This window comes from Alexandromys fortis, unplaced genomic scaffold (genome assembly GCF_014885135.2).
Source record: "Alexandromys fortis isolate MF-2015 unplaced genomic scaffold, M_Fortis_MF-2015_v1.1 scaffold_207, whole genome shotgun sequence".
Classification (NCBI taxonomy): Eukaryota; Metazoa; Chordata; class Mammalia; order Rodentia; family Cricetidae; genus Alexandromys; species Alexandromys fortis.
Genome location: NW_026068106.1, coordinates 2,648,987 through 2,661,464, shown reverse-complemented (window position 1 = coordinate 2,661,464; position 12,478 = coordinate 2,648,987). Strand labels below are relative to the sequence as shown.

General features: G+C 44.1%; 1 protein-coding gene across 24 annotated transcripts in view; it reads right to left on the bottom strand.

Annotated features, from left to right (window-relative positions):
• Positions 1-5,433: 5,433 nt before the first annotated feature.
• LOC126489682 (glutathione S-transferase-like) overlaps positions 5,434-12,478 on the bottom strand; it is a 48,054-nt gene continuing 41,009 nt past the window's right edge. For 13 of the 24 annotated variants that reach the window (XM_050124082.1, XM_050124090.1, XM_050124079.1 and 10 more), the window contains 3 exons: positions 9,652-9,793; positions 7,906-8,037; positions 5,435-5,745 (listed from right to left, as the gene is read on the bottom strand). In XM_050124082.1, the coding sequence (XP_049980039.1) occupies positions 5,575-5,745; positions 7,906-8,037; positions 9,652-9,793 (445 nt within the window). In that variant the 3' untranslated portion in view covers positions 5,435-5,574. The other 11 variants (XM_050124073.1, XM_050124075.1, XM_050124072.1 and 8 more) reach the window with 3 other exon arrangements.

Below are 12,478 nucleotides of genomic sequence, written 5' to 3'. Positions count from 1 at the left end.
AAGTTCTATTTGAACAATCCACCTCTCTCTCTCTCTCTCTCTCTCTCTCTCTCTCTCTCTCTCTCTCTCTCTCTTTCTCTCTCTCTTTCTAACTGAAAATAGATTCTTCTCTCATACAATCCATCCCACCCTCAGTTTTCCCTCCCTCCACTCCTCCTTGCTCCCCCACAGATCCTCCCGTCTCCCCCAGATCCACTCCCCCTATGTTTCTTCTTCAGAAAAGAGCAGGCCTCTAAGAGATGACAGTTAAACTGGAAAAACAGGAAACAATAATCAAGGCAAAAGCCCTCATATCAAGAGTGGACAAGGGAAGCCAATAGGAGGAATAGAATAGAGTCCCAGAAGCCTTTTAAAATTCAGAGATACTCCCTCTCTCGGTAGAGCACAGGAATGGAGACCGCTGTGGGGTGTGAAATCAGGACAAAGTAGAGAACCCACCACACAGATACTAGTCCACTGTCCCTGTAGCTGGATCTACGGCACAAAGTATACACATGGCAGTGATTGGAGGGGGCAACACCTGCAGGTGAGCACCCAGAACAAGCTCTAAGGGGAGCAGAAGAGAGCCTGTGAGATAACAAGGGATGTCACATAAACCCCAGGAGATTCTGTGGGACATGTTCCACAGACTGAGGTCTTAGACTCTAAAGGGAGAAGGTCTCCTGGAACTGGTTGTGGAACCCTCTAGCTGGAGAAAAATATTGAACCATAGTTCTAATGGTATTTGTCTGCTTTACCTTCTTCTATTCCTTTTCTATATTTATGAGATGTTCTTGATAGCCTGGGCCAAGATTTTAAGCGAGAAAATTGAATGAGAAGCCACCCCTTGAAAAGGGGCCACTGGCCATGACCTCTTCTCTGAAAGATTCAACGCTTTGCTTCATGATCATTTACATAATTGCAAAATAATACTTTGTATATATAACTCATTATATATATTCCTATAATATATGAATTTTTATGGCTGTGCGTGTATAGATGAGGTTGGCTATGACATTGGGGTATAGAAAGCATTGTTTAAGTAGAGTTTTACTTTGAACTTTGAGGATTTTTAATAAGACAGCAGCTAAATGTTAGATAAGGATTACTCATGGAAATTTATTAACTTGATAAGGACCTAGGGGTCATAACCAAGTGCCTTAAAGACTTTTTAAACTTGCTTCTAAAAGTTTGCCATTAATTATAAGTGATTTTTGGATTTTGTTTTGTTTAGTGATTATGATGGTACCTGTTCCATTCATAATTGATGCTTCAAACTCACTGTTATGAAATGTGATACCTGATTGATTTTGTGTTTTCTTGTGTTAGATGATTGTGATAATTATTCTTTGTGACCACTTCACTGCACACATCTTTTAGAATTGTAATACCTGTTTTTCTTGTATAAAAACCCCTGCTTGAGAGGTGCAAAATACACTGATTCAAACTGCCTCTGTGTTTGTTTCTGTTTGTCACTGCCGAATTCTTACCCACCTAATCTTCCTAGAACCAAGTCCCAGGAAACCCCATACCTGGCTGGGGGGGTGGGGGTCAGTGGCAGAGGGATGGCTCTAAGATCCTTGGGAACACTGTGGGAGGGAAATCAGAGGCTCCTCTGTGAGTGAGAGAATGGCCACCCCATCATGGGAAGACAGAGAACCCAGACACTCAGTTCTCCAAGGCTGCTCTGCAACCTCTTTTCCAAAAGGCGCCTCCCTAGCTGTCTTCAAGCCCTGCAGACTGCAACACTGGGCCCTTCTGGGTGCAGTGGGTCCACTACTACCAGAAGGAAAGCAAAGCAGCCCCAGTGCTACTGGACAGTGAGGCTGTTACCAGAACTATGAGACAGAGTGTCGTTGGGACCCTTAGCCAATTGTATTGTAGCAGCTTGGCCCAATGGGCGTGGTCTTCTCTAACAACTGGAAGCAAGGGGTCAGGCTTTCTTGGAAGGTGGTTGAGCTGGCAGCTACCCATGGCTTGGAGCTTCCCCATCACCTTTTGGAAATGAGATTGCAGAGCAGCTGGAGACATGGCCCGGATTCTTCATTCTGTCTTGTAATCGTTATGCATGGATTTTGATATTAATAAAAGGTAACACAATCCCCAGATTTCCCTTTAACACAGCTCTGTAGTGGTATATCATTTATATTTTGATAAATAAATCTTTCCTAAAGATCAGAGGCAAAGCTAAAGCCACTAGAGGTGAGGTAATGGTGACACACCTTTAATCCCAGAGTTTGTCAGACAGAGGCAGATGGATCTCTGTGAGGTCAAGGCTACTCTGGGGTACACAAGATCAATGTGGAAAGAAATCCAGGTGATGGTGGTCTACACCTTTAATCCCAGGACTAGGCAGTCACACCTGAAATCCCAGCACTAGAGGAAATATAAAATGGGAGGAGAGAGGGGTTTAGTCTGCTTAGTCTGCCCAGCCTTGGTAGAAATAAGACTTCCCTATTGGTTTGGCTGCTTTGCTTTTCTGGTTTTCGGTTTAAACCCCAAAAGCTATATCTAGGTTTGTATTATTCATGCTGCACAGCCCTAGGCTTAAAGTAAAGCAGGAGCAGAAGAGGGGCAAGGGGGCAGAGACCCATTAGGCCCCCCCAGCCTGAGGCCAGGAGAACCCCATCTGCTTGATTCCCCTGCTGGGAGCTTGAGCTGGAGACAGAAGCATGTGAAGGTAGGTGGGGATTGATTTAGGCTCAGAGCATTTCTTACAACACAGAGAATGAGAAAATAATAATGATTTTTAAAAACCCCTATAGTATGCACCGTGATGAGCTTGGGCTCTGGAGCTGAACTGTGTGGGTTCGAATTTCAGCCCTCCTCCTTGCAGACAGTCTCTGCACTCTGTTTCTGAGTCTGCAGCTGTAGCTGATGAGCATGAGGATCTAAAAGGCATCGTGAGGATAAAAGGTGTTAAGATGACCAAGAGCTCAGGCAGGCGCCTGGCTTATAGACAGCGTGCAGAAACACCAGTTAGTATTTTATCCGTGGTTAGTGATTTCTCTGGTAGATCCCAGTGAGAACTGGAGAGCTACCATTGTTCCAAATAGTGACAGCGACCATAAGACTCCTGTCATCCCCAGTCTTCTTGAGTCCCTGGGAAGCATTCAGGTCAACATTCTGTCTTCACTGATATATTCATCACTCACTCACTCACTCACTCACTCACTCACTCACTCACTCACTCACTCAGAGAGCATTAAAAAAGCCCTGTAAGTATGCACAGTACCCTCTACCTGGTCACTGCTCGTGACCTTGGGTCTGGAGACCCTTTTCCTTACATCTCCACTCTCCTTGACCTCGAAGGTGACAGGAGACTCTCTCATTTCATCTGCCTGCTCTGTGCCTAGTGCTGAGTCTAGGACATGTGGCGGTCACCACATAAGGTATAGAGGAGATGCCTCTGGTTGATGGAGAAGATTGGCACTTGTGTGAAGACAGTCTAGGGTATACAGCAAATTCTAATGCAGCCAGCACTAATAGAAAGACCTTGTCTTTAAAAAAAAAGTTACTTAAATTATTTGTAGGTAGACTGGTGAGACAGGTTGCTCAGCAATTAACAGTACTTGCTGCTCTTGCTGAAGACCTAAATGTGGTTCTCAACATCCACATGTGACTCATGAACCCCTGTATCTCCAGCTCCAGGAGATAAAAAAACACACTCTTCTGGCCTCCCGGGGGACACATAGACAGACACACACTTATAAGAATTAAATAAATCAATGACGACCATATTGGGTGGGTAAGTGGTTTGATGTCCTGGAGTCAAACCAGAGACAACTGCTGGCAAGTCTCTCTTCTCATTCTGTCTCTTGGGTTGCTCTGGTCTGGGTGTCATGGCTGCTAGTGTGACAGCTGTGAGGAACTGTGGGACACAGGCCTGAGGTCTAGCAACAAAGACACAGGAAAGCCCAGGAATGAGCAACGTGTTTCTTTCCTACACGGGCTGTAAAAAGTTACCAAAACTTCTTCCCATAGGCTTTCTCATCCCAAAGACCTGATGGGGGACTCTGTGTTATGACTCATGGTTTTAGAGGGTTTATCCCATTGTCATTGGTTAACTTTGTTTCTGGGCTTGGAAGGAGATCACAGAGGCTTCATGGTGGAAAAGAAGCAGAGGGAGCAACATGTAGGAAGAGACCAGGATGAGGTGTAGCCCCCAAGGAAGTGTCCCCGCTGACATACTGTCCTTAGTAAACCCCACGCTCAGTAACCCCACCGTGTTATGGATCTGCCATGAGATTGAGCTACCGACTGGGTCAGAGTCCTAAGGACCTGAGGTGTCACAGAGCTGTCACAGACCCCAGGGCTGAGCTTCACTGTCTCCCAGGCCTTTTTCAATCCACTGGAGTTGACGGTCAAAATGAATCATGATATTTGATGACATAAAATAGCTTGAATCTGGGATGGTAGTGGGGTTCAGCTGGTAAAGATTCTTGCCGCCAATCTGATGACCTCAGTTTGAGCTCTGGAACCTACCTGGTGGAAGCAGAGAACCAACTCCCACAAACTGGCTTTTGACTTCCACACATGCATTGCGGCATGTGTATCCCCCCTTCCCCACTCCTGCCCCTGTAATAAATAAATCAATTTATTTAAAAACAGCTTGAATCTGTTGTACTCCTCAGCATAGAAGTTTTAACTTAAATCCAGGCTCCTCCCAGCCCTGCTCCCTTCATCTCAGCCTTTGCCTTCCTCACCCCGATCCTGTCCTTCTGCTCCCCAGTCTTGCTCTGCTTAGGCCTCACAATTACATGGAGTCCAACAGATAACCCAGGGATCTCCCGTAGAAAGACCTTTAGCTGAATCGAACTACACATTTCTGCTTGCCACATGGGTTACAGAGATCAGGATCCTGATATCATTGTTGATGGTACTCAGTCAACCCCAACTCGCACCTAGTAGCAAACCTCAGCTCCAGGAAGGCTGTTTATGGACCAGGTGTCATCTTGTTCTTAAAGTACTGCAGGAGCTAGCTAGTTATAACAATGAGTCTGAAAGGTGAGTCTCAGAGAAAAATGACGCAGTATTGTGGTCCCGGGTGATGAATGCAGGGTCAGTTCTCTTGCATGCCAGGCTGTGTAGCTTGGAGATGGCCAGCTGTGGGTTGAAGAACTAGCCTGTAGATGGAGCCAGGTAAGGAGGGACAAATAGTGCCACTCCCCCATGAGTGTATGGGGGCCAATTACATTCAAAATACCACACATGATTCCAATCTCCAGAGTCTACAGGGTATAAAGAGCTATTTTCTGAACTGAACACATATGCCACAGCAAACGCGTGATCACATGTGTGTGCGTGCATGCACACACACAGTGAAAACCTTTTGGCTTCCACTCACTACAGGCAAGTCTACTCTAGGACTGTACCGAGAGCAGAGAGCCCTACTTGGGTCTTCTGGACTCATTCTTGGTAGCATGTCTTATTAGAAACAGGAGTTGGCTTTTCTGACTTATTGATAAGTTTCCAGTAGTTTATTTCCTTGCACGCTCATCATCTCTTTACAGACACAGCACCAGGATGTTTTCCTGGGCATAGATACAAGCATAGTGTAAAGTGTTCACTGACTTCCATGGGCCTCTGTGTCTGTTAATACTCAGCCACTACAGTGCTCATGTTTTTAAGAAACATGCCTTGTTCAAATTTGAATATGTCCTTCGCAATCCCAAGGGACTCAGCATCCAATGGAGGCTTCCTCTGGCTTCCAGGCTGGAGAAATCTGTTAATTGTAGGGATCTGGCTGGTTCTGACCTTGAAGTCCTGCAAGGTAAAAGGCCACAATCCTCGGTAAAAGGCTACAATCCACGATAGAAGAATGTAGCAAAGTAAATACAAGGAAGGTGTGTTCTGATGAATGAAAAAAAAAATGTGTGGAATTTGTATTCCCTGGAGAGATGGCTTAGAGGTTAAGGAAGTGTCCCACTCTTCCAGGGGACCTGAGTTCTGTCACCACCACCAGGTGGCTCACAGTCACCTCTAACTCCTGCTCAAGGGGATCTGACACCCTCTCCTGACCTCCTTCAGGGCACGCGCGCATGCATGCACGCGCGCACACACACAGGAGAGAGAGAGAGAGAGTGTATGTGAGCAAGTGTGTATATGTGAGTGTGTGTGTGTGAGAGAGAGAGTGAGTGAGTGTTAGAGAGTGTATATGTATGTGTGTGTGAGTGAGTGCACATTTCAAAAGAAACAAATATAATTTATTTTATACACTGTGGGAAAGGGTGAGGATACTGGAATTTTTATATATTTATTTATTTACTGAAAAAAATTTCTGCCTCCTCCCCACCTCCCATTTCTCTTCCCCTCCTCCCAGTCCTCTCCCCCTGCCCCGACTCCATTCCCCCTCCCTCTCCAGTTTGAAGAGCAGTCCGGATTCCCTGCCCTGTGGGAAGTCCAAGGTCCTCCCCCCTCTCCAGGTCCATGAAGGTGAGCATCCATAGAACCTTCATCTGGCGATGGATGGAGATAGAGACAGAGACCCACACTGGAGCACCGGACTGAGCTCCCAAAGTCCAAATGAGGAGCAGAAGGAGGGAGAACATGAGCAAGGAAGTCAGGACCGCGAGGGGTGCACCCACCCACTGTGACAGGATAATGGAATTTTCCTTCATTGTCTATGGTTGCCAAATGATAGTACCCTTGTACAAGGCAAGTTTCAATATTTTATGAGTAATAAAAGTATTCACAAGCTGTAATCAACTGATTTCATTTTAAGAATTATATCCTAATGTCTTAAATGTGAAGAGCCCACCCCTGTAATGATGCCATTGACATATTATCCATAAAAGCAACATCAGCACATCACAGCGAGTGCCACAATTAGGGGAGCCCTCACTTTTAGGCCACCAGTGTTTTCCTTGCTGTTATGTGATCTTTTAAACAACTTTAGGCGGCTGCATAAACTCAAACAGTGGGTACTTTTTAGTTTGTGTAGCCATCTCTCAGAGAGTCGGTGCTCCCCACTTTTACTGTTTAAGATAATCACAGTGAATGGAGCAGTACATGATCAGGAAATGCTCAGAAATATCAGTTAGGCAACATTGAAAAATATGAAGTGAACCAAATAGCTATTCCAAATAAGTTTACACTGTACTATGTAGTGAAAAAAATGAGACTTTAGAATTGTAGCAAGTCTTGGATATCTTCAATTTAGCTTTAAAATGATCAATGGGATTTAATCAATATGATATTTGTGTAATCAGACAGATTAAAGTGTGAGTCCCACTCCTTCTACCAACCCACAACGGAGAAGTTTCCTAACCTCCAAGTCCTGTCTCTTTACTCTGAGATGCATGAAATGAATGAGTAAAGGTGTATTTGGTTCTCGGTGCAGAGGAAGGACGGACGATGAGTTTCATCCATGGTGGCTGCTGGTCTTAAGGAAGGACTATGTTACATGGTGTTGTCTTACAGGCTCCTCCCCGGCTCCCAGGGAGAAAATCATCTGTTTATTCTTGAGAAAGGGCTCTTGCTCTGCACCCCACGGCTGACCTTGAACTTGAGATCCTCCTACTTCAGCCTCTACAGTGCTACAGCTGCAAGTGGGGGTCGCTGCAGCGGCTTAGGAAGCAACTTTATTATGGTTCTACTACAGGCCAGGCAAAACCACAGAGGCTCACTTCCTGCAGAAGCCTCCTTCAGGTCCTTGAGACAGTCCAGGTGGCCTGTACTTGCTTGTCCATGTTTTTACCTTAGCACACTGTGTGGAAGGTACCTGCCTGTGTGCTCCTTTTCTGGACTAGATGTGTTTAGTGATGGCATCTTTATATTTCTAGCACGGGATGTAGCACAAATATAAAAGTGAATTCTGGAACAATAAAGGATGACTGAGTGAGGGAATAAAACAATAACGCACAGTCATTCTCTCAGAAGCATTACCCGTAGCAGACAGAAGTCTGGCCTGCATCTTTACATTACCTGTAAATGAGGGAAGCCTGAGAGAACACTGGCCTTGCATTCTTCAGCCATTAAGATGACTTCAAGGAGTTGCACATCAGCCCAACTCAGCCGATTGCCCACGAGATAATGTTGCTTGTTGTCTCTTAGTGCCTGTAATGTGGTTGGGATGGAGGAGGCAGAAGGTGAGGGCCACTCTCAAAAAGTTAAGTGTTACTAGTTTGGGAAATTTTTGAGAAGTTAGACCTATTTGTTAATCTGTTGTTGTTGTTGTTGGGGTTATTTTTGTCCCCAGCTAATAACATGAACTTAAGTCCCATCCCTAGCTTAATTTAAGCCTTATCCCAAATCTCTTAGGATTTCAGCTTAGCTTCAACCCTCCAGTGAGCTGAGCACAGAAAACGGTTTAGACTCATACTCTTTCGCCTCCTTTTCATCTCATCTCCCCGCACCTATCCACAAGTTATGCAGCACCCTGGCTGGTGGCTTTTCTGGGCATGTGGTGACAGTCTGTCCTCACCCCATGTCTGGGCGGTGTCCTTGGGTGTGCTGTTCTTTAGAAGGCTCCTGTGTACAGGGAGAATGTCCCCCTCTAAGTACACAAGCCCAAATTTTATTAGCAAGTGTTCTTTCAACAAATCTATGAATATTGTGTCATGTCGATTTAAAATCAATGGAATACAAAAATGGAATAGGCATCACTGGTATATATCCCAGCCCCTAAGTCCATGTTGTATTATAGACTTAGACATGGGATAAGTGTCTGTAGAGCTGTGAATGCAGGTGTTGACTTTTATCAATCTGGCATTCGTCAGGTTGTTCTATGTCACGATTTCCCCATCTATAAGTGGAGTGATAACAGCACCTCTTTCTTGGAATTAATACAAATATTAGAAGGCAGTGCTTGCAAAATGCATATGGCCCCACCCTTGGCCTTCAGTAGAGATGAGTCATCATTGTTCCTGGCTTTGTTGTTAGAAATGTTGGGACTGTCACCTCTTCTCTCCATGAGTGACGCCACTGTGCTTCATAGTATTATAAGGGAGGGGGGCTGGATTGGAAATCGTAGTATTTGAGGATAAAGCCTTGCACATGTGACGGTTTTATCCTAGGTTTTAATCTCTATCAGCAGCACAAAAAAAGCAAAATAAGAAGGGAAAATAGTGGTATTAACCATCCATGCTATTGGCACTAGTTTTTAAAATTAGAAAGCAAACTATCTTAAATTGTGTGCAAATCACAGATGGATATACTTTAAATGCCTTTGAAAGACATTTGTACTGAGAAAGCCTGCAGCGTTTAGGATTTAGAGTTTGATACATTTTGGACCAAAAGGACAGAAAATGGATTGCTAAACGTTAAGAGAAAACTATAACTCAGGAAGGCCGGGTACCTGTAATTTGTGACACAGGCATAGTAACAAATAATATGCATGACCATGATGTGTTCATGATCAATACATGTAAACGTGGGTACTAATCATTCAGTTCTAAGCATGTTGCGCAACTCAGAAAAGACAATGAAATCAGTTTGCAAGTGAGTTCAAAATATGCATCTGATTTTGTTTTAAGCGAGGGTCAAGTTTTCGGCATTCACCCACAGTGGAAGGAAGAAATGTTAGTCATGCAAGTGAAGGGAGATGGTCAAGTTTGCACAGAGGGTTTGCAATCTTTCATCCACCAAAGGAACTCTGCTTTCAATTTCATTTGATGATTTTTTTTTTCCTCTTTGATGCAAACCAGAAAACAGCCAAAGATTGTTGCTCACCTTCTCATAAACAGGAAAGAATCTTGTCATGGCTCGATGGAGGACGTAGTCATGATTCATCTCCTTCTCCTCCGGCAGAGAGAGGGGAAGGAACATAATCATGTCACTCAGATCCCTCAGGCCTTCCACATACATATCAATCCTAGAGAAAATAAGATCATTTACAGAAGAATTACCAATACCAGGAAGAACATTCTATGGACCAATGACACATTTTATATAGTGTCTACCTCGTCTGCCTGGTTACTGGGGGTCCATGAGGGGTATTGTTTCATGAGCTCCAGTCATGTATTTATACCAGCAACTGGTTCCTTGAGGATACTAATAAAGCTCAACGGGACACAGGTGCAGTGGTACGAGCCTGGAATCCTAGCGCGCAGAAGTCTGAGGTGGGAGGGTCCTGAGCTAGGTAGCAAAACTCTGCCCCCTAATTAATCTGGGAAATAAGAAGAAACATCGCACCAAAGTGTTTGGGCAATGACATGTGTGTTCACATTGATCATGAAGCACTGCTATTAATAAAATGTGAAGTGCTTATACAAAGTATTAAAGTAACAATGAAGTAATGCATTGAGTAAATAAATATGTGTGGTATTTACCAATTTAATATAGTATACATCTGGGAGAAGAGGTATCTAGGGACCTCTGTCTTGTCTAAAACCTCTCTGCATAAAGTCAAGATTCTTAATCATCTAAAACATCATTTTAAATGGCACAGAATTTGTTCCACAAGTCTCCACTTGCTGCTGCCCACAACTTTTGGGAGGCCCTGCTGGTCAGACATTGCAGTCTGCCATGGCCTGGCAGTTTTCTCCGTGCTGGGCAACATGAGGACTCCCTCCCCTGCATGTGGGTGGAGGGTGGAGGTGGCTTCCTGCTCTCTACCCTACCTTATCTGGAGAATATTTCTAGACCCGGATGGCCGACTCATCTCTAGTGTGACCCTTGACACAATCCCCTGCAGAAGCTTCCCCTGATACCCATATGGTAATTAGACTTGCACTAGGACCCTTATGCTAGGCACCTGCTGTTTAATGCAAGTTAGGTGACACCCCAGCCTCTGTCCCCATCCTTTATATTTCCCTTCACTCTGAAATCAAGTTGAGCTGTCTCACCAAAACTGTCTCCCCGAAGGATATTTATACCATGTTCATAGGCTATACAAAGCTCTCTATTGCCACTTCTGTCTCTCTGTCCTCCCAGGCTGGTGGCCAACAGACCATGAAGGAAGAGGGGACCCCACACACAATCTGCGAGAACGAATGGAAAGACAGACACCGAAGCACAGTGACGAGAATCTTGGGGTCCCACAGAATGTCTAAGTCCTGATCTAAGGTGCATCTCTGATCTTTTTGAACCTCTGGTTCTGTAGCTTTGCCCTGAGATAGCGAGCACCCAGTGTCTGGAAGGTAGTCTTAAATTTTCGTTGCCTCTGCCTTCCATTGCAATGGGGCTCAGTGATTCTGTTGAACAGTAAAAAGCAAAGATTGATGTCTTTCAGCTTCCACCAGATTATCATTTTACATTTGCAGTTAGCTTCATTTTAAGACATCCATGCTGAGAATCACAGGATTTGAGGAAGCCTCATCCAGCCACATGGAAAGAGAAAGAAATGCCTGGCCATGTATTCAAATGTCCCAGCCCACGGCCCAGACTTAAGAAAGCACTACTGCATGAGAAAGTCTGAGGACTGCCAAGCTGAGGCCTCAGCTCACAGATCTGAGAGAGTGACTGTTCTGTAGCAGATTCCCAAGAGGATCACTCAGAGTGTCAGGACCACTGTGGGATTATGTAGGTATAGAGTTGAAAGTATACAACAGCATATACAAGGCTTTATCATCATAATGGTGTATCAATGAAATCACTATGAATAAATTACCATCTCACCTCCAATTTATACACATTAGGTCTGTGACATATCTACTTTAAAACCAGTTCATGCTAAAATTAACATCAGCTCCATAGGGAAATGGCTGGGTCCATACCTGGAATGAGAGATGCCCAGGGCTGATCTGGATCCTCAGGTAAACATACAAAGGAGTTACCAGAAACCATTATGGTAAAGTAAATTATTCTGAGGAGTCATTAGGCCCCACTGGCCAAAAGTAGGACATTTTGAACAAAAATGAGAATAGGAACTGAAATAAAATTAAATATATCAAAAAATGCTTAAAGGGAGAGTGACGCTAAAATGATAAATATTAATACATAAAAATAATAAAATAAAAATTGGTCTCTGTCACAGAATACAGGTGAGCCCTCTCATTTGTGGAAAACAGGTAAAAATCCACCGTCAATGCTCTTTTTTTGGTATAGGAAACCATGCCTCCATGTACTAGATAGTAAATGAGGGAAAACTTTTTTATATCTAATTACTCTAAATACTAAATGTGGAAGGAATGGTAGCATTGAGCACCAAAGCTACTACTAATATTATTAAAGATGGATATACAGACAGTTTCTACTTCTTCCTAGAGGAAGAGCTGTAATAGCCTTGCAACAGCCTCTAGATCCCGAGTCTTAGCATCTCTCCAGATGCAACCAGCAATGCACAAACATGCAAAGACAGAGGAACACAGTAAACTGCGGTGCAGCAAAACAGCCAGAAGAAACTTGGCAAAGACGACTGGAGGGGGCAGTGCTTATAGCAAATACTTAATGGCTTACTTAGGGCACTCTGAAGATTGGCTCTGTGTCCGTTTTTTTTTTTTCCTGGACATGTCTTAAAATGCCATTTGATATAAAACAATGCCACGACAGTCACTTAAAATACAGCTCATCTAGTATTAAGGGATGGCTTTTCTCCCAACAACAGTGTTTATCAAAT